This window comes from Rana temporaria, chromosome 5 (assembly GCF_905171775.1).
Source record: "Rana temporaria chromosome 5, aRanTem1.1, whole genome shotgun sequence".
NCBI classification, from domain to species: Eukaryota; Metazoa; Chordata; class Amphibia; order Anura; family Ranidae; genus Rana; species Rana temporaria.
In genome coordinates, this window is record NC_053493.1 from 356254057 (window position 1) to 356277640 (window position 23584).

General features: G+C 40.2%; 1 protein-coding gene across 4 annotated transcripts in view; it reads right to left on the reverse strand.

The window, feature by feature from the left end:
• The window catches only part of RUNX1T1 (RUNX1 partner transcriptional co-repressor 1), a 195636-nt gene that overhangs the window by 38467 nt on the left and 133585 nt on the right, over positions 1-23584 (reverse strand). For all 4 annotated transcript variants that reach the window (XM_040354624.1, XM_040354625.1, XM_040354623.1 and 1 more), the window contains exons 3-5: positions 21474-21715; positions 14724-14813; positions 4074-4255 (exon numbers count right to left, since the gene is read on the reverse strand). In XM_040354624.1, the coding sequence (XP_040210558.1) occupies positions 4074-4255; positions 14724-14813; positions 21474-21715 (514 nt within the window). The remainder of the gene's footprint in view (positions 1-4073; positions 4256-14723; positions 14814-21473; positions 21716-23584) is intronic.

The window sequence follows — 23584 nt, forward strand, 5'->3', positions numbered from 1 at the left end:
TCATTGTGATATTAAATCCTTCCACAAACTAAAATTCTTAAGAGAGTTAGTAGTACAAAAGGTGCAGATCTGTAAAGAGGCGGTGTTTAAATTGCATATGAGGTATCTTCAAAAATAGTCACAAATAAAAACGACTTCCATATGGAATTATAAACCATAAAACAGTAAACCTGACAGCAAAGGGCAACAAAAATGTTTATTTTTTCTTTCAGACACTTTCATCATGATATTCTATAATGAACTGTGGTTTAAATTAAATTGAACATATTTTAAATAAATGTTATCAAAAATAGATCTAAAAACCCACAAAAGAAGTAATTACTGGACCAGAGAACATTATGTACTAATATTTTTTTTTTTCCTGTGGACAATTCTTCACAAGAAATTTGCATGGGATGAGTTGTAGAAAAACAGCTTCTGGCTAAAATGTTTGACATCTCTAATTTCACGCTTGAAAAGATTGAGTTTGTGCTGACATCCCCAACAAAGAAGAATGCAACAAATAGACTCGGAGAAGAATGCCAGTTCCTTAAAACTGCAATTTTTGCTTTTTTGTTTTTGTTTTGTTACTAATAAAGGTATTTGCAAAAAAAAGGTCTGTTTGGTGCCCTTGACATAAACAGATTTATTTTATATACGACAGAGGTGCAAAATTCAGCGAGCCATAGCCGCTGGTTATGAGCAAGTGTTTTTCTCTTTGCATAATTTAAAGCAAAAAAAATAAAATCTTAAAAAAGGTGCTGTGAAAAAAATTGTAATGTTAACTTCTTTAGCAGGCAGCAAGTCCTCACTTTGCTCTCTTCAGCAGAGTCTTCCCATCTGGCAAATGTCAGATGCCTGGTTGTGCTATTCTCCAGTGTGCTCTGTGATTTTTTTTCCCACTGGCCCCTGTGTTAATTTTGTGCTATGAATGGACTAAGGGCTGTTGAACAGAACCAGAGCACGCAACAGGATACAAAGGCATCTGACACACCTTGAATTGTCAGATGCTGAAATTCTGCCAGAGGCTGTAGCTTTTGAAGGCGCAATGTTAGTACTTAGAGTCTATTAGTTTTTTTTTTGCAAGCAACATTTTTTAAGATTTTTTTTTAAGTGACAGAGTTGCTGTAAGGGCATAAATGATAAAATCTGATATTGCTATAAAATTGTCTAAATAAGTGAGTCTGCAAATGTTTTAATATATACCACTGTTATTCTGTTGCATCATTTGCTATTCAATAATTCCAGCAAACAACGTTTCATGCAACCTGGTAAAGGTACTCACAGAATTAGATAATGGGCAAATTAAATATTTTTTGGTGGGATCAGGCAATGGTTCAGTGTTTATTATGCAACTTCAGAAATTGTTGGCATCAGCTCATCGGGGAGAAGAGCGATCTCACAGGCTACAAAACCTTTATTGATCGCAATGTTTTGTCCCAGATAAGCCAAAGCTAGAGGTGTATGCAGAACACCTAACTTTCATCTTTGAATAGAACTGGACATGAATGGTCTTCTGCTGTTCATGTTAGGGAATATTAGGCTGGCAAAGATGTCTAGGGGTGGTCATATCATGCCTGCATAGCCAGGCGTCTTCTAAAAAGGAGTGATAGTTTTACTCTGAAGTCATACTGGGGTGTCATTTGTACTAGAGCCGGGGACTGGTGCTGAACATTATAATCCAAATCTGGATAAGGTCATATCTTGGACCACACACAGTGAAAGGTCAAATGCCTACATTACTTTCAATAAATAGTACTTTAGGGTGCTTGCACAGGCATACTTTGGGGTTCATATTAATCTCCTCAATGATATAATCATTAACAGAAGGCACAATTTCTGCCTGGGCACTCCTGCATTGTATGGAGACTTTACTTAAGCATTGCAATCATAATTATTATTGTGACAACTTAATAAACAAATGATTGCCATATGCTGCTGAAGTGCCCCAGGTTTTTTGTATTTTATACATGGTAGCTCATCCCAAACTGGTGGCCCTCCAGGTTCCTGGTAGGCACCTGTACTAAAGCTAGATTAAGTAATATATTACTGCCAGTGACAGATTTCAATATACTAGTGGATATCTAAACAGAATGGTGTATCACTTGTGATGGATTTTGTTTTTATAAATATCCACAGAAAGCCATTCCAATCCACATCCTGTTATACATATACTGTGTACTTTTGACAGACCATTTAGCTGCATTCCATGATAATAAAACATATCAAGTCTATAGACATATGTTAGTAGGCACCAGACTAAAACCACATATATGTTATACTGGAACTATGAAAGAAACATGAAAGCGACTAGACCTTGTAATTTAAACGTCTTTCTTCTTTCTAACCATGTTTTATTATTTTATTCTTAGAACATATTTCTTGGAATGTCTTCTGGAAGCATTTGTGGGGCCAGGGCGAGTGGAGCAGCCAGATAAGGCTTATTTTATGAGCATATTAGAAATAAAAATTGTATTTAGTCTGCACTAAGATATTGGAAGGAGAAAGATGATTTGTTGAACTGAACTTATCTTGTGCTGCTAGACCTGTACAATCGAAAGGAGTTGTAATAAGCAAGTGGTAAGTTTTCTAAGCTTTTAAAATGTTTTTCTGCTTTGCACAGCAAAGTTTAAAATTTTTAGGACTTTTTGTGCAATCCACTACAATATTTTCCTAATCTTATGATATCACCATGCTAGTTAACAAATACTGGAGACAGAAGGATTGCCAACCATCCAGAGACAGAGAGGTAAAAAATAAGGACAATTTAAGATATACAATGGAAATGTATTTGTCCTTCCAAACCGTGGGGTGTTACATATACAATGTTCTTGATCTATTTTTAATTGGGACATGAAAAAATTATCAAATAATGAAAGAGGGCATGTGTTGGTTGCATACATTTTCATCCACCTGAGTCAATCTAACATCTGGATCTTAACAGTATCTCTGTTGTTTTACAGTTGTATGGGATAAAGAAGCCTGTCACAGATTCTCAATAGGATTTAGGTCTGGGCTTTCATTGAGTCATTCTAACACACTCAGGTTTTGGTTTTAAACAACACTGTAATTTTGGCTCATGGTGATTGTACAGCTGGAAGTAAACCTCCATCCAGTCTCAAATTCCTTGTAATGTGAAACAAATATTCCCTAAAAACATCCATCTTGACCTAAGTCTTGGGCTGCATCCATCTTGACCTTAGTCTTGACCATGTTCCCAATCCCTGCTGATGAGAAGCATCCCATAACGTATTTCTCAGTGTGATGAGCAGGGGTGTTTTTTTGCAATACAGTGAGGGAGATTTACCAAAACGGGAGCACACAAAATCTGGTGCAGCTGTGCATAGTAACCAATCAGCTTCTAACTTCCGCTTGTTCGAGCAAGCTTTGACAATAACACCTAGAATTGGTTTGGTTACTATGCAGAGCTGCACCAGATTCTGCGTGCACCAGTTTTAGTAATTCTCCCCCACAGTGTTTTCTGCAAAGTCCAAAAAGATCCAATTTAATCTCATAAGATCAGAGAATCCCTTTTCAAAATGATTCTAGTGTTATCCAACTGAGTTTAAGAGCAAGGAAGTATTAATATATAGATACATCTCTTGGCATTTTAAAGTTCTTGCTCCATCTTGAAGAGCTCCCCAATGGATTTCTGGGTTTTGCTCCTACCTACCACTTGTTTGAACAATATTATAGAATACATAAAAGTCCAAAATTGGGAGTGATACTTTATCATAATGGCCATGCAGGACAGCTTGAACTCAGGTCAACAGGTCTCAGCAATGGAGCCAAAGATCTAGAAGATGTCCGCTGGTGATTCATACCATTAGCATGTATCAAATTCTAAAATATCACTTTTGACCGGTTTCACTTGCATTTAAACAAATGTCTTATGACTATTCTTTGCACATTGCTTATTATACTACCTTCCCAGTTTTGAGAACTAAACTGATAAGTCTCATGCAGAAACAGCGATATTGCTAAAGCAATAAGTAATTTCCTCTTTAGAATATCTCCAAAGTATAATGTAAACCTGTAAAAATACTCATGGTAACTTGTTTGCAAAGTTTTAAAATCTAGATCTGGGTCTTTACCTATCAGGAGTTCTCCTCTTCCCGTTTTCATTCACATCAAGAAGCAGTTCTGATGAGTCAACAGGCGAGTTGGTGCTGGCATCCAGGAGCAACTGCTCATGCTGAGCCAGGTATTGGGCTGGGTTTTGCTTGGCAAGTCTTGCGCAGTGCAGAAGTTCCCGCTGCAGCAGAGGCAGATTGGCCTATGAAATATACAGAAAACACAGAGGTAACAGCTTGTTACAAATTTTGATCTCTGGAAAGCATGTCATTTTATTCTCAAATCCCTGTAACAGTTTGACAGAATCTATAATCATTCTTCCTTGTGTTCTTTACTCCATGCAAAGCTGCTATCAGGGTAAAAAAGCAGAGGAACCATCTGAACTATTAATGTTAAGGTTATTTAATGTGGTAATAGTTTGTCTACTGCAGGTTGTTTAGTAGTGAGTACTAGTATCTTTACCAATGCATTCCATTTACAACATTCTGTGTTTAGTGACTGAATTACGCAATGATAGTAGTTATGCACAGCTCCCCAAAAACATATATTAGTCAAAGTCCCCTAAAGTGTTTAAATACCAATATATGTTTTTGGGGAACTGTGCACAACCCAAAAATAAATATTTTTTACAACGCAGCTCACCAGTCTTTAGACATGGTGACTGTTTTCGTCTTCTTTCAGGCTTCTTCAGTTCTTTTCACCTGATGATCCAGATAGTAAAGCTGGGAACACACAATCTGCATGTCAGCCGATTCAACAGGAACTGACCAACATTCTGACAGTGTGTACAGCTGCGTGTCCATTAGGAGCCGGTCTCATGCCCAGCTTCCGCTGAATGGGCATCCTGGAAAACCAGTATCTGACCAGCAGTCAATGGCTGAAAGCACTGAAAAGTGTGTTCTGGGGGTTGGGGAGGGGGGTATCCCCCTGTCAGAATACAATAGCACAGCGGGGGGAGATCGGCACACTAACATTGCTTAGTTAGTACGGCAACCTCCCAGGCTATAGCTGGCTGTGCTGATCGTAAGGAAATTTTTCAACACACTTAAAGTAAGCTTTTAAAATAAGGTACTTAATATTTCTGTGCTTTTACCTGAAACTTTTTAAATAGTTTTTTAACTGAGTTTTAAAGGTGGGTGAGTCATTTGCATATTTCCTGACAATACACCAAGGTATGGCTATCTGTACTGTATATGTCCACCTAGTCCGTGGGTATGTGTTGGTTGCGCACTGTACTCCAGGGTAGACAGAAGGTCAGAATAATGTAGTAATTTCTTAGGGCAGCCCTCTGTCAACTGGGGGTATTCCAAAGGGTCCCTAGAGCAGTCTATAGAACATTAGAAAGATGAGAGCACTACCAAGTTTGAGTTAGCCCAGTAAGAATTTGATTTAATGACTTACAATTCAAAAGCGAATGTCTGACTCAAGATGAGGATGGAGTATTGGACTTTTGAATACATGATCTATGTTTAATTTTGTGCTGTGAAATAAAATTCTTACTGGACTTGTTCAAGCTTTGTGGTTCTCTAATCATTCTAATGTTCTATATCCAGTTTGTGGATGTCAGTGACTGAGTTTTGGTGGACTATAAGCAATACTCCTTTTAAAAAAACAAGGTTATTAGGAGTTTTGTGGAATCCCCCCACCCCAACCAAATACAGTTAACTGCATGGAGTGAATATTCCCTTATGCCGCATACACACGATCAGTCCATCCGATGAGAACAGACCGATGGACCGTTTTCATCGGTTAACCGATGAAGCTGACTGATGGTCCGTCGCGCCTACACACCATCGGTTAAAAAACCGATCGTGTCAGAACGCGGTGACGTAAAACACAACGACGTGCTGAAAAAAACAAAGTCCAATGCTTCCAAGCATGCGTCGACTTGATTCTGAGCATGTGTGGTTAGATTTAAAGCAAGTTTGCTTTTTTTTAACCGATGGCGCCCACACACGATCGGTTTTGACCGATGAAAACGGTCCATCAGACCATTCTCATTGGTTTAACCTATCGTGTGTACGCGGCATTACATATTAAAAAAGGGGAATATTGACAGAACTGTACAACTGTTACTTGGTTAATGAAGCACAGGTTGCATTGTATAATAAGCTTGTTCAGACATATGTTGTGTGTAGGTGACAGATAACTTTTAAAAGTTATTTTATGTTTCCATGATAAAGCCCTAGCACTTCTTTCCCATGAACAGTGAAGCTGACAAGTGGAGATGTTATCCTCTGCAAATAAGATAATATTTCACAGACATCAGAAAGACAGAAGTATTATTCTAAGAAAATACATTTATTTCTGCAGTCTCACAGAGAAAAATTCCTGAATGGTAATTAGGAAAAATGACTAACATGCTGCCCATGTTGTGTACAGATGATATTTGCCAAAGGATAGCTGGATGTGAGCCAACTGCTATTCACTGACTGCACAGCAGCACATTCTATTTGAACCCTGAATTTAAAATTTACAAAATTCATATCACAAAAATCCTGCTGTAAAAAATATGACACTTGTTAAAGTAGAAGTAAAGGCAAACCTAACTCTAAACCCAATCCCACTCACTCTCTAAGCCTAATCTATCTAGCCCTGTTAAGTAAAGACCACTATACTTACCTATTCTGGATCCGTTCCGGTCCGGTCCCAGGCTTAGCTGTCAGTGGCGGTTTCATTATGTAGAAGAGGCAGCCAACAACGGAAGCCCGATAGTAAGTCTATCTGTGACGTCACTTCCCAGGCATTTCCCAACCATTGTCGGCTTTATCTTGCACACAGAGGGCGCTGCTGAACAGCAGACCGGAGCGGCTTCAGAATAGATAAATATAGAAATCTTTTCTTTAAAGGGTTAGAAAGATTAGTCTTAGAATTGGGTTGGGAGATTGTTAGGTTTTGCTTTTACTTCCACTTTAATAACTGTATATATCATATGCTAGATGGCAAAACATTAATGCATTTCAGGAAATGCATGGGGTATGAAATTTAATTCTAGCTAGAGTAAGGCTGGGTTCACACTGCAATGTGGAATGGCTCACAGCAGGGGTCCGGTGCGTCCCTGTTCACCATTTCAGGTTCGATTTCAGTCCGAATTTTGGGCTGAATTCGGACCTGAAAGGGACCAGAAGACACACAAAACTCCTGTGCAATTTGTCTGAACCGGCTCCATAGAGAGCCAAAATGTTTTTCTAATTTAGATATCGTGGGGAAGAATTAGAACTCTGTCATGTTTTTTAGTGCTGTCTATGTTCCCTATGGGAGATACACTTTCTCGGATTGTTATGGTGACATCTTCCAATGGGGCCACTGGTTCTGAAGACAACTGACTAGAGGGGATCTGTATCTCTGTCCCACTGGGAAAATCTAACTTCTCTATTAATGCTGAGACACCATGAGAGAAAGAGGAAAAACTATTTTTAGTTGTCCCTGGGAAATGAATAAAATTATGCATTCCAATGGGGATATTTGTTCCAATGACAATTGACAGAGTTTACGCATTTTTGGGAGATCTGGAGACAGCAACAAAACCCTGAGGCCCCGTACACACGGCCGAGAAACTCGACGGGCAAAACACATTGTTTTGCTCGTCGAGTTCCTTGTTCGGCTGTCAGAAAACTCGTCGAGCCAAATGTTCCCATTGCCCAACGAGGAAATAGAGAACATGCTCTCTATTTGGCTCAACGAGTTTCCCGACGGGTTTCTCGGCGAAAAGTGTACACACGACCGGTTTTCTCGGCAGAATACGTCTCCAATCGAGTTTCTTGCTGAATTCTGCCGAGAAAACCGGTCGTGTGTACGGGGCCTGAAGTCTAACCCTTCCCCAGGTTATCTAAAATTGAAAAAAATATCCTTCGACTGGTGTTAACACTTTAAATAACACTAAAGAGGGCATCCCTAGAAGAAAAAAAACCTTCAAGTGATTCTAAAAGCTGTGTTTTTTCTTTTTTTCTTTTTTAATAACATGTTATACTTACCTGCTCTGTGCAATGATTTTGCATAGAGCATCCCCAATCCTCCTCTTTCTGGGTCCCCCGCTGGTGGTCCTGACTCCTCCATCCTGCCAAGTGCCCCCAATAACAAGGCTCTTGCTTCTGAGCCGCGCTTCTGTGAAAGGACATTGTTCATTCAAAACACAAAGCGTGGTTCAGCCCGGCCCCTACTCCTTCCTCATTGGCTCACTGGCTGTGATTGCCAATGGCTCCCGCTGCTGTGTGAGCCAGTGAGAGAGAGAGACCCAGGAGAGCCGCTGCTCTCATGCATGCCGTTGGATCTAAATGGAGTTCAGGTTCAGGTAAGTATAAGAGAGGGCTGGGGAGCTGCACCTAGAAAGTTTGTTACATTAATGCATATATGCATTAAGGTAAAAAATCTTCTGCCTTTAGAACCACTTTAATTTCTGAAACTTGTCCAGGGGCTACAGTGGGTTATTATTATTTTAGGTACTTATATAGCACTGTCAATTTATACAGCGTTTTACATATAAATTCTGTACATTCACATCAGTTCCTGCTCCTCAAGGAGCTAACAATCTAAGGCCCCGTACACACGTCCAAGGAACTCGACGGGCAAAACACATCGTTTTGCTCGTGGAGTTCCTTGTGAAGCCGCCGAGGATCTCGGCGAGCCAAGTTTCCCCATTGACTAACGAGGAAATAGAGAACAGTGTACACACGTCCGGGTTTCTCGGCAGAATGCGGCTCCGATCGAGTTTCTGGCTAAATTCTGCCGAGAAACTCGGTCGTGTGTACGGGGCCTTAGGTAGGACTAAGGCCCCGTACACACGACCAGTTTCCTCGGCAGAATTCAGCTTCCGACCGAGTTTCTGGCTGAATTCTGCCGAGAAACCCGTACAATGTACAATTTCGCCGAGGAAGCCGACGAGGAGCTCGACGAGGAAATAGAGAACATGTTCTCTATTTCCTCGTTGTTCTATGGGAGCTCTCGGCCCGCCGAGCTCCTCGGCGGCTTCAGGGCTGAACTGGCCGAGGAACTCGATGTGTTTGGCACGTCGAGTTCCTCGGCCGTGTGTACGGGGCCTCACATTATACACATATTAGGACCAATTTTAGACAGGATCCAATTAACCTACCAGCATATCTTTGGAGTGTGGGAGGAAACCCGAGTACCCAGAGGAAACCCACACAGACACAGGGAGAACATGCAAAATCCAGGCAGGTAGTGTCATGGTTAGGATTCAAACCAGCAACCCTTTTTCTGCTAGGTGAAAGTGCCATCCACTACACCACTGTGCTGTGGGTTAGACCTAAATAAGTCTTAAGAGAAATCTCACACTCCTAAACAGAAAACATGAAATGACAGAAGCCAAACCATATTCAGCCATATGAAAAAGATGACCCACGTGTCTACGCACGATTGCCGGAAACACATCAATTGAAGCTAGAACATCCCAGGTATTTGTCTCATGGCCGTTCCAATAAAGCGACCCAGTCACCACATATGGCACTTTGCTGCTCCCTGGTTGTTGTAGGTATTCTACACTTGGGGGTGTGTGAATACCTTCTCCTCCAACTGCACATTGTTGTTTCTCCGGGTGGCCCATATGTCCTGTAGTGAAATACGAGTGGGAGAAAATACAGGGTGTGGCGGGAGGAGGTGTTATCCGAGGAGCAGCAAAGCACCGGAGATTAAAGACAAGGACCGCCGGTAAGGGTCACTTTAACAGTGACCCAATTAGCACGAAAAATATTTTACGATTGTTTCAAAATGCAGCCTCTAGTCCTCTAGTTTTCGAAGCTAATGAAAAGCAGAAATGCTGCTATTGACAAATGTAAAAGTAAGTATGACACGGTTAAAGCATTCCTTGCCTTCTTTTTTTTTTTAATTCAGCAATTCTATAAACATCTTCTTTCAATTTAAAAAAAAATGGTAATACAAAGCAATTTTGTTTGTTCTAGTTCTGGTGCCAGATTAGGTAATTAGGATGGTGTCTAATATCCTTCCAGTAAATGTTTCTCCATAAATGTAGAATGGAATCGCGGGTCTGCGGGTTGCATTAGCTTAATGAAAACAAGATTTTAATGCATATTGTTACAGCTGCGTTTGAATGCACTTATTAAGGCCCCGTGTTCCCACAACCATATGGTTTTTGTCATTAATGTCTCCTTTGAGGAAAAGCACTAAAATTAGAAAAAAAAAGTTGCATCTTTGATTCCAGTGATCCAAAGTAAATGATATGGCGACCATATGGCGCACAGCTCTGATGGAAGAATGTGGAAGTGTCCTTGTAAGCTTTTTTTTTTCTTTCTTTTTTTTTTTTTCTAATTTTTGTGGCAGCCAATTTGACCCTGAAGAGAAGCATATTTTTTTAATTTTTACTTTTTTTTTTTTTTTACAAAGCAGAGAAACTATTCTTATTCACAGAGGAAATGATGTTAACATGATGAAATTCAAACAGAAAGCGTCCTTTTATGAAGTAAGCATGATGAGTGTTTTTGTAAACATTCCTGTTTAATATTTTAAGTATGCAGTGAAGTGGAAAACAAAAGCGTTCCCAGAAAAATGGAGATGTCACCAATAGCAGCCAATCAGATTCTCATTTTCCTATTTTTCAGAAAAAAAGTGTCACCAATAGCAGCCAATCAGATTCTCATTTTCATATTTTTAATGCTGTATAAGGGTGGCCATCAGAGCTGGACTGGGACAAAAATTTGGCCCTGAACGTCATCCAGACTGGCCCACTTTGACATGTCTCTCCTATGGCGGCCGGACAACTCCCGCACCCCCCCCCCTGGCCACCCAAGCCCCCTCTCCCCCTTTACTAGCCACTAGCCGTTCTACTTCATTAGAGTAGAACGGTTGGTACTGGTACTCTTATAGGCAGTACCAGTGGAGAAGCTAGACATTATTTTACCCGGGGCAAAGAATCAGTTCGGTGCCCCCCTTATGGGACAAGTTTAGGAAGAAGTGAGAAACTCCCAGGCCATAGCTGTTGAGTCAGCTGTCTGTTCCCTCCCCCATGCTCCTCTGGTCCTCCCCCTGATTCTCAGTTCCCCCAGGTGAGCGCTGCAGGGAGGGAGAGGAGGTGAGCTCTGCGGGGAGGGAGAGGAGGTGAGCTCTGCGGGGAGGGAGAGACAGAGGAGCGGAGGGGGGCGGCGGTCCGCTGTCACTGAAGCTGGCCCACTGAGCCATTGGCCCACAGGGAAACTCACTGTAGTCCCATGGGCCAGTCCATCCCTGGTGGCCATAGATTGTACAGTAATGGCAACTGATGCATCAGATTCAAATGCTGACTGTGCAAATTGAGACCTAGCAAACATGTGCTGGTATCACTCACTATCATATGCATTTTTCTGCATGTTGAAAAATATTTAGGTGCATGATTGCTCAGTGTTATTTTCTCTAAAGATAAGGGTATGTTCCTTTTCAGATTACAGTCATTCCATGGAGGACAGACACTAGAGACATTCCTGATGAGAGACCTGCCTTCAGCAATCCATAAACAATACCTTCTGAAGAGCTGGACTAATTTCTTAGGCCCCTTTAACACAGGTGCCTCTGCTAAGTGGAATCAACCTTATGGAACAGTCAGAGCAGAATGAAATCCCCTCCTACAAGCTTTAACCAGACACCGTAGAAGTCACAAGACTGCTCTAACTGCTGATGAAAAAAGGTATTTAGCAGTTAATATTTACTAAAAGACTTGCATTTCCATGTCTTGTGTGAGACCAGATATAGTGAATGCAGAGTTCTGGTTTTACTAAAACTTAAGCACACAAGGCATAGCAGACAGCAGCATTGTCAGTCTGGGTGAGGGGACATTCGATGTAGTAGTATATTTAGATACACTAACAAATTAAAGCAAAACTCCAGCTAACGCTTTGCAAGCAGTTACAGCAAACAGGTTTGTTCCTTTTGGACATAAGGCCTGATTCACACCTATGCATTTTTAGTGCTTTTTGCATTTTGCAGATTTGCACTAAAGAACATGTTCCATAGGAAACCATAATAAATGGACTGTAGTGCAAATCTGCAAAAAGCACAAAAAATGTATAGGTGTGAATCAGGCCTTAGGCTGATTATTGTAAGCAACCCTAAAGCCTCGTACACACGATCAGATATCTTATGGAATCTAATCCGATTAGTTTTTTTCGTTGGATATCTGATGAAGCTGACTTTCATCGGTCTTGCCTACACACCATCGGTCAAAAATCCGACCGTGCCAAAACGCGGTGACGTAAAACACTACGATGTGCTGAAAAAAAAGTTCAATGCTCCCGAGCATGCGTCGACTTGATTCTGAGCATGCGTGGATTATTGACTGATGGACTTCCACACAGACGATCGTTTTTTTCTATTGTTTTTTTAACCATAGAAAAAATTTAAAACATGTTCTATTTATTTTAACTGATGGAAAACAAACTGATGGGGCCCACACACGATCGGTTTGTCTGATGAAAACAGTCCATCGGTCTGTTTTCATCGGACAAACGATCGTGTGTACAGGGCTTAATAGTAGAAAATGGTTTGTCTCAACCCAGTTACTTCTACAGCTGCAGAAAAGCTTGTGCTTTTAAAAAAACAACAGACTTACTGTAAAACTAAAGTAAAAAAGCCTAAAAAGAAAACAAATGCAGCCACCATATTAATGAATTGGTAAGCTGTAATGTATTAAATGTTTGCTTTTGGGTTTAATACCGCTTTAAGCATGTTTTACGTTAACCCATGTGTTTATGACATACAAATTATTACATCAAACACTTGTTGACATTTCTCTACTAAAACACTTCAGTGCCTACATGTCTGCCATTTTGTGTAATTACTCCGAGCAGATGAGTGTTGTGTGAGCTCTGTTAGTAAGAGTTTGGAATGTAATGTGCTTTACATATGTACTGCTGATATTTTGTGGGATGATGAAATAGGCACACAGCCTGAGGACACAGCAACTGCGAACTCTGTGGCTTAAGGCACATAAGAATTATGAAACATAACCACTAAATTATATAATTAAACAGATGCCATTTTAAAAAAAAATGTGCTCTCTGGTTTGTGAAAGTTGTGTTTTTTTTTTCTATATTCAATTCTAACAGTCAATGTTTTCCAGGCCTTCAGAATTTCAACCTATTGTTGCATCTCTGCTCCTACCTGGAAGGCCAAATAATTCTGATAATCTGATTCTGGGTTTATTGAACCGTATTTAATTCAATAGTCCCTGAGCCCCCACATTACACATAGCCTAGGAATATACAGTATTTATCGGCGTATAACACGCACAGGCGTATAACACGCACCCTAACTTTAAGAAGGAAGTTTCATGAAAAAAACTTTCCACAGCCCCCTGCGTATTATGTTATACGCCAATAAATACAGTACTTACTATCAGCCCCAATACAGAGATCTCACTGCTAAAATGGATGTCACCAGCTTCCGTACGTGTGCCACAGCCCACTTATTCACATAGGAAGGGACCAGCCATGAGTTTGGGTACCCATAAAATGCAATATGCCTGTGGTGCACATGTGCAAATGAAGGAGAAGCGGGATCCATGCTGGTGGTAAGATCATTGGCTCTGGTCTAAAGGTAAGTATAAACCTAGGCTACCTGCACTCAGGTTGATGGGGGTTTAGAAGACCAGCTTTGTCAAAGGTTGAAATAAAAACACAATTGTACTAAATTGTGATTTGATCTGCCTGCATTTCAAGTTTGGGTTCCATGAATAACACTACTAGTAATAATCATCCAAATCACTTGAGGATTGTAAATGTAGGAGATGCATCCTAAAGAAAAACTATAAAATATTTTGGACACATCTCATACATCCAGCTTCTATCCCCCTGCTGCCCATTACCACCACTATTATCGGGAATCAAATGACTTTACGTTCAGTCCTTTTGATGAAAAACAGGTGAGGTGTGCAAGACCAATCTTTGGTGCTGTAGGAAAAATTTGGTTCCATTGTGGCGTCATCACCTTTAAAGGGGAGTTCCACCCAAAAGTGGAACTTTCGCTCATTTGTCTCCTCCCCCCTCCGGTGCCACATTTGGCATCTTTCGGGGGAAGGGTAATCTTCTGTTGCCACTACCAGGAGGCACAGCCACGGCTGTTGATGTCACCGGGAGGCTCCCTCCTTCTTCCCCTTCTGCTGGGCCAGTAGGAGAGTGGAGCTGAGCCTCACTGCATGCGCAGTAGGGTTTGTGGCGTTAGACGTAAGGCTACACTTCTGGGTTCCCTTACCCGCAATGGCCGATGAAAACATCAGCTGCGGTGCCGACATCGCTGGATTCCAGGACAGGTAAGTGTCCTAGTTTTAAAAGCCAGCAGCTGCAGTATGTGTAGCTGCTGGCTTATAATTTTTGTAGCAGTGGGCAGACCTCTGCTTTATTGATCAGACCAAATAGTGAACATTACAGCCACCATTATGATAAATGTAGAAATAATCATCTCTTCTATAAAGTCCATCCTTTCTACCATAGCTCTGAAACCTCCTAAATTATTCACTAATGTCTCTTTTACGCCCCATAGCTGTAAATAACATAAAGAGAAGCGAAAGGGCAGAAAGTCGCCCAGATAAGTGTGTCAGTCACTGCGCAGTGCTTACACCTCCGATTTATTTTCCATTTTCTCTCTTAAAAAGCAAAACAGTAAAACACACATTTGTGACCTAGCAACAATAAGGTTTGAAATCCTTTCCAGACCAATGAACTGTGCAATACCTTCAAAAATGGGATGACAAAGGGTCGCAGTGGAAAGTTGGTCGCTTCTTGCAGTTTGGAATGAAATTCTTCAATTGTCAGCGTAGAATTCTGTTGGGTAGTGGAAAAAAATGAATAAGAGAGAAAAATGCAGTTTAATAGATTTCCACCATATTCAAAAGGTTAACAGTACACACGTATTACAGGAGAGGCACTCATAAGTCTTAAATGAATGAAGTGGACTTTTTTTATGTATTTAATGTAGAAAGGACTGTTAAGTCTAAGGCCTCATACACACGACCGTTTTCCTTTGCAAAATCCATCAAGAAAAATGTTGGCAGAGCATTTTTGCCGAGAAAAACGGTTGTGTGTATGTTTTTCGTTGAGAAAACTGTCGTGGATCTCGACGAGAAAAAAAGAGAACATGCTCTCTTTTTTTCCGTCGGGAGTCTCAATTTCCTTGTCGTGTTTCTCGTTGGGCTGGTTTGCGACGAGAAACACGTTTGTGTGTATGCTTAGAAACCCGCGCATGCTCAGAATAATGTATGAGACGGGAGTGCACCTTTGGTAAAAGTAGTTTTGGTAATGGAGATAGCACATTCGTCATGCTGTAACAGACTGAAAAGCGCGAATCTTCTCTCACCAAACTTTTACTCAACACGCAGTAACATGAGATTAGCAAAAGCAGCCCCAAGGGTGGCGCCAGTGGAATAGAACTTCCCCTTTATAGTGCTGTCGTACGTGTTGTACGTCACCGCGTTTGAGAACAACGAGATTTTGTCTTGACAGTGTGTATGCAAAGAAAGCTTGACAAGCCTGACAAGAAACTCATCGAGGAAAACAACGTTTCATTTACGACGAAATTCTCGGTCCTGATTCACAATGATGCGGCTTTGAAATCATGCTACTTCAACGGAATTTCAAAGCCACAGATCAGTGCCATTTGCACTGCCGATTTCATTGCGCTTTCCAACTTCATTTAACAGAAGACTTTGGAATTGTCAAATCGCATGACAAGTTGCACCAGTGTGAACAAGGGCTAAATGTGGAAAATGTTTGTGCAAAATTTAAAGCCCTCCTCGGGAAAGGTGAAAATTCCTCCATGAATACTTCAAGAGTTAACTACTTCCTTGGGTCTAGAAGGAATCGAAAAGAAAATGTACTTTCCTGATCCTCCACGCATCTGTTCTACTAGACCAGCACCTACAGTGTCTTTTCCCCTATGCTCCATTGGTCTAAGGTCCTCACGTCATCAAGACCAATGCAGGGTCCATAGAGACAGTCCACCGCTGGAGCATGGAGGAAATCACCTTACAGGAAAGCAGGGGATCAGGTAAGTAAAATGTTTTCACCCCTAGACCTAAACAAGTAGTAAAATAAAAAATCTGATTACGGAGGCATGCCAATAACTCTAGCAGGTTTATACAATAAAGCCCCGTACACACGACCAGTTTTCCTATCAGGAAAACTGCCAAGAGAGCTTTTGGCGGGAAAACCGGACGTGTGTATGCTTCCTCGCAGTTTTCCCAACAGGAACCTGCTCTCTATTTTCCAGTTGGGATTCCTGGCATTTTTTTTCAGCCAGATCTACTACTTTCCTATGGGAAACAATGCGAGGCAGTGCCAATGGAGCATACACGCGGCCGGGATTCCCGGCCAAAGCTCCATGGCAGTTTTCCTGCAGTTCTCGGCTTTCCTCTTGGTTTTCTCGGTGGACTTTTTACCAAGCGTGTGTACAGGGCTTATGGCAAAAGCACCGGAAAGATCTCATTGTCTTTTTTGTGCTTTGTTTTGGGTGCATTGAAGGAGTGGTTTGTTAGCAAAAGGCCTGCTTTATGCATATTTGATGCAGTTTCCAGCAGAATTAACCTTATATAGAGTTCAATGATAATCACTAGTTTCATTCTGTGATTTTTTTTCCCAAACCCCACTAACCATTAGAAAATTGAACAAACCTTCCAAATATGAAAAATCTGTAACAAATTGCTGGTGTATGGCCAGCTTTATTGAATCTTGCCAATGTTTTAACATCCTGATATTTGGACACGGCCTTAAAAATAGCTAGTACATGTTGATATAGGCTGGCCAATGTTTGGTGGATATCTCTACAAGAACAATGGGGTTAATTTACCAAAACTGTGGAGTGCAAAATTCTGGTGCAGCTTTGCATAGAAACCAATTAGCTGGCAGGTTATTTTTTTTTGCTTGTTTTTTGTCAAAGCTTGACTAAACAAGCTCAAGTTAGAAGCTGAATGGTTTCTATGCAGACCTGCGCCAGATTTTGCACTCTCCAGTTTTAGTAAATAAACCCCAATGAGTAAGACATCTGTTTACACTTAAATTGCATTGGCACTTTGTTGGGACCTGCACAGAATTCTTCTGACTCTGCTAATAGGGTTTAGAGCTGTATGAGTCATGAAATACTTTCTATGTTTCCTCCACAAAAATATTGCAGCTCAATAAAAAAAAAGATAATCCAACAAGCTAAAAAAAGTCATCAATAAGGGATGAGCTGCTACCATGAATTCCCCATGAATTCCCCATGAATCCTCAGAAGTTGCAAATTTTTGCGAATAGCAAACTTTCGGCCACATAGATTGTAGGTTCGCTGTCATAAAAAAGGACCAACCTTTGCTCCTGGTCAGCTTAATCATTAACGCCAATAACTTGAAATAATAAATAACCAAGCCCCCTTTCTATAAAGGGGTGGCTCACAGCAGCCGTATTATCAATGTATGTTGAAACTGTTAGGGACAGCTGACAAGCAGTACACCGGTTTTTATATTTTAAAATACGAGGATTGATCTCCATGTTGCCCCTATTTTGGAAGAACAGAACAGCGGATAAGACCTCACAGGGGTGAGGTTTAACTAACACATGTTTTAGCAAGAAGGGGTCAGATTTGGGCAAGGTATAGAGGGATCAGGGCCAAGAAGGTAGGGGGAGACTGAGAACACCCAATTTGTAATACCAAAACATTTGCCAAAAGCTAGACTGATTGCCCCAGGGTATCAAATAGCTAAGCCTACAATAGGACTAAATGTCCTGCTACACAGAACACAAAAATGCTTTTTAAAAACACTATATCGTTTCATGAAAGGACTGCATTAAAAATATATGGAAAATTACAATTTTGAAGATTCCATACTAAGTAAAATAAAAGTAATTGATTAATCTGAACATTCTCCATTAGGAGCAGGGTCAAATTTCCACCACTGGAGCCTCTAAAGCACACATTTGGCATACAAAGTGTCTCTGCTAGGGGCATCTGTTCTTCATATATACAGTACAATATATATATATATATATATATATATATATATATATATATATATATATATATATATATATATATATATATATATACACATTTATTTTTTGTTTACCTAACGCATAATAAATAAGATTATATGAGATGACCATTTCGAGTGTGTACAGCAGATATCTATACAACGTAAAGGCACCTCTTAGCTTCGGACACTACAGGCACTACACTTCTGTGTCTTATGGTAAATGTGGCCCTGAATGCCAAAAGTCTGTCACAGGTTTAGCAGTACCATTTACTGTGATGTCACTAGGGGCAAGAAAAGAAATGCAAATTTGTGTTTCTTCCGATCACCCCTCCTTTAAGTGACCAGGCCTGGCTGGAAAATAACAGGTTAATCCATGGGGAGCTGCACTCCACAGCACCAATATATATTTTTTGCATTTCTGATTGAAGAAAAAAAGACTCTATACTCGTTGTTGATAAGGAGATCGTTATACTTTACAGTAAGTGCACTTTAAATGTATACTTGCTTAAACTCTGTTAAGTTGTCACATATATCTACTTCCTTGAGATTACAAAAATAAATCAAAGCCAGAAGAGGGTCATTCAATTACAGGTATTTTACTACTTATCGCCTGTTAATTCTTTTTTCTTTGCATACTGTTATCTGATGAAAGAAGCTGTATAGTACATAAATCTGTCAGCACATCATTTCACTATTCATAAGCAAGGATGTATCTTGGACACAATGCAGAACAGAATAACACAATGTAGCCAGTAATTAAACATATTCCAGCAATAATGTGTATGGCCCCGTACACACGGCCGAGGAACTCGACGTGCCAAACACATCGAGTTCCTCGGCCAGTTCAGCACTGAAGCCGCCGAGGAGCTCGGCGGGGCGAGAGCTCCCATAGAACAACGAGGAAATAGAGAACATGTTCTCTATTTCCTCGCCGAGCTCCTCGTCGGCTTCCTCGGCCGAAAGTGTACACACGGCCGGGTTTCTCGGCAGAATTCAGCCAGAAACTCGGTCGGAAGCTGAATTCTGCCGAGGAAACTGGTCGTGTGTACGGGGCCTGAGGATTTATTCTTGCTCTACAACATGGAGCTGTGAATAGGCTGTACCTTTCATTGTTTAGTTACTGTCATCTGTCAATTCTATAATATTTTTTTTAATTAAAACTTGAAATTCCTGTATTTTATGTTCTGTTTCAAGGTTTTCACAGGAATAAGTATGTAACCATGAATATAAATGTCTGCGGACTACAAGGTTTCTCTTGTTTCCAGTTAAACAGGCCATTGATGGTATAGCAGCTCCACCTATTTTCTTCATGTTTTGTAATGGGGATGGCTCATCTTAGAATCAGACTTGTAAATGAATAAAACATTTCAATCAAGGATGGACAAACCCAGAAAGCCAGGTAGCCTAGGTGCATAGCATAGGCATGCACACAAGGTTTGCCAGGTGTGCCCAGGCACACCCTGATCACCCTGTGCAGCACAGATTCACCCTACTGCCTTGGCCCCCCCCTTCCTCCTGTGGCTCTGCTGGCTTCCCTCCTCCCTTTTCCCGCTGGCTGCTGCTGCAGGGATGTTTTAGGATGAATAGGGGAAGGGGCCATTAAATATGTAATTTACCGTTCTCTTCCCTTTCTGAATGAACATTGTGAGTAATCGGTAGGGTGTGTTTAAACTTTGGGGTGCACACCCTAATGCAATAGGCTGCGCACACCTATGGTGCATAGTATACTAATGCTGACACTTTCCTTTTATTAACCTTTTTTCTTTTTATCATTTGCAGAATTTGAACCTAAATCCTTGTTGGTTCCTATAACAAACTGGCTTAACTTTAATACTATAGAATCTTGTGCATATTGAGCGTGAAAAAAATAATAAGAGACATTTCTTGATGTTGGAGCTTTTTACAGCTAGCCGCTCGTGGTTGAATGCTGGTAGCTTCAAATGGCCTCCTACTGTGTGTCCTACAAATATATAAGACAACACCCACAGATCTAAGGAAGACTACACCCTAAAGCAGGCGAGGGCAAACTTGGCCCTCCAGCTGTTTTGAAACTACAAGTCCCATGAGACATTGCAAGACCCTGACAATCACAGGCATGACTCCTAGAGGCAGAGACATGATGGGATTTGCAGTTTCACCACAGCTGGAGGGCCAAGATTGCCCACCCCTGCCCTAAAGATACCCCATTGGCAATAACAGGCGGCAATAAATCTGCCTATCCATGTGAACCAAAGGCGGTAAGTAGCCTGCCCATATTTAGAAAGAGCTTTACTTGACCCTATAGGGGCATCTTTATGTGTTACTTATGATCCCTTTAAGTGTCCTATTTGAAGAAACATGTTAATCCTAGAAAAATTTACAACACACACATGATGATCACTGTCTTTAAATGAAATTCTGTTCACCTTTATAGGTGTTCTATGAATACTTAAGGTTTGCATTGTTATCTTTCTGTTGCAAATACCAAGGTCCAATGTTGAATGCTGTCCAACCAGACTGGATCAGTAACAATTTCAGTGACCCTTAGAAAATCTAAATTGAGAACCTTGTCCATTCTTCTGTATAACAACAAAACATGGCAGAGGTTTTAAGCTCTCAAGCCCCATACACACTATCAGTTTTCCTGCAGGTTTTCTCTTCAGGTTTACCAAAACCATCTAATATGAGGTCAAACCTCAAGAGTTTCAATTTGTATGCAATCAGGCAGGCCCTTGCACTACATGGTTTTGGTAAACCTGAAGAGAAAACCTGCAGGAAAACTGATAGTGTGTATGGGGCTTCACACACACAATGCATCCAAAATAAATTGGCCGTAATTTCCCTTTCTTCTTAGTTATGTTTCTCTCCCTCATGGTATAGCATTATTTCCTTTTCATCGGAGGTAAAAAAAAATAACCAAACACTTAATTGAAAGTATTGCTGTATAGACTTAATTATTTGTATATACTTGGCCATTTTATAACCACTGTGTGTGGTCTGACCACACCAACACAACCGAGTACTCAAAGATATAAGATACTATAACATTTGGCAATTTGATTCTCTATTCTAGCAATGCAATTTTTCCATCACCAAAACAAGGGATTTACAAAACCTTAATGTATAACACAACATAAATCTGCCATCTTGGTTATTCACTACCTGATCATTACTAGATAGTGGTTAATCAGAATTTAAAGCTGATAACTCTCCTTACGCAGAGCAATTATTAGAAAATTAAACCTGCTGTGACCCAATCTGTCACACAACAGAATAACAAAATGTATATGTTGCCAAATTTGGAAGATCGTCACACCTGTGCTCATGCCTAAGCCTCTTACAGATGACATAAAATTATTTAATGCAGTTATACTCTTTATTTGAAGAGTGAACACCATGGTCATGGCTATGCATGGCTATGCATGGCTCATCTCTAAGCATACATAGTTAACATTTTAATGCAAGATATAAAAAACAAGGACTGTGTGAATTTTCTTACCACTAATCCAAGCACAAGTGTGCGGACTCTTTCCCCAATTTCTGGTGAAATGTCATTGCCAAACTGCTGTAACGTGGTAAGGAATCTCTTCAATTTACTGAGCTGCCGCGCACCACATGCTGGAGGCAACTGCTGATTTGCCAGCGAAGAAGAGGAGGAGGACGAAGGTCCATTACTAAAGCCATTAGGAGGGGATGGAGCTCCATTCAGTGCTGTTGGTGAATGACTTGTGCCATTTGTTACTGATGAATAAAGCAGAACATCGTAATGGTTACTTCTAGTTAACTTACTATATCATTCAAACATTATTACATATTAAAACCTCAATGTAGTAAAAAACCTCTTGGCCATGTATGTATCTTTTTAATAGACATAAAAAAAACTACAAAGGAATACATTACAAAACAAAAGATGCAGTGTTCAAAAGGGGGCAAGTACAGAGAAATTAAAATGTATTTTCAGTGAAGGCAAATTTTGGCCAAAACAATAGTTGGGTTTATACTATATTAGTTTTTATTTGCTTGCTTTTCTCCTATTTTCATGAAGTTGTTTTATATACAGAATTTTCACAATCAAATCATGGCTACTTTACTTCAGATAATACAATTATGGACCATTACACTATGACTGCTAAGATACAAGAATATGCTACACACAGGGGTTAAATCACTAAAGGCAAATAGACGTATACACTTTGCAAGTGCAGGTGCACTCATTTTCCACAGAGCTTAGTGAATGAGGTAAAGTTCTGCTAATTTTTATTATCCAATCGTGTGCAAGCAAAAAAAAAAAATGTTTTTACATTTTCCATGCACCTGATTGCGTATTCTTTACCAAGTGAAACTTCATTGCATTCACTAAGCTCGGCGCAAAATGAGAGCAACTGTACTTTTAAACATTAATATTTACATTTGTTTTTCTTTCAAATTAAAGATAAAATCCAGGCAGCTAAATACACAGCTAAAAGCCAACAAAGAGTCACCAGATTTTAAAGTCCCATATCCATTTAAATACAACCAATGTGAGATCAGTGCACAATTTTGGCTCCAGAGTTAACTTGTAGGTAATACCCCTCTTTAGTATGTTGCTGTGCTTCTACTTTGTTTTAGGTGCTTCTCGCCCACCACATTGGCAAAGAAATAGTACATTCACCTGTTACTCCAGAAGTTGTGCTGCCCAGGTCCAAATAACAGACCAAAAACACATTTATCAACTGAACCATTTGACCTTACTTTCCAGCTATTTATCTCTAATCTAACAATAATCCAGTCGCAGATGCCTGAACCCTCTTTTGTCGTAAAAGGTCTGTAATTCTGCTCCAACAATATTACAATTTACAAATGTACACCATATTGCATAACCAGACAGATGGCACCACTATTCTCTGTTTCAGTTTTTCAGTATTACTGGTTATCTGCTCGTTCACTGAATATTAAATTTGTGGCATGATGGTGCCAGGGATACATCTACTGGCACACCTCTGATGCACTTGGTGAAGTTGTGAATGAAAAATCTAATGACTGGTGCAGATTTCCTACATCCAATTACAATGCAGTCCAACAAGCCAAGAGGCCCATAAGCTGTAGATACTGGTGCCATACTTGCTGCACAGAATGCATTGCCACTGGGGCACCACGTGGATTTAATAACATAGCAAACACTCAAATAACAAACTCAATATTTGACATATTTTCAATGTCTAGTCACACTTTTAATTTTGACTTACTAAGTAGGCTAGTGTATATAAATGTATTTTATCTTTATCCTTTATAAATATCTTTAGTCGGCAAATGTAAAATCCATATCTTATAGGCAACAACTCTGTTATAAGTCTGTATGATTTCCTAGAAGACTTCAAGTTTCTAACAATGTCTTAAAGTGCATCCCTTTGCCAGAAAGAATAGCTGAATGTCACAGCATACAATTCATAATTTTCCAATTCATGAGGCTTGACTAGCCATTTCAGCGGCATTAAACCAGCAGGATATACACTCCTGAATGTCCCATCAAAGTATCTTTATAAAACATCTATTTATTCACAGCAAACCATTTGCACAATTTATCCTAAATATAGCAATCATGTTTACAGCCCAAACAGGCGGCAATGCCAA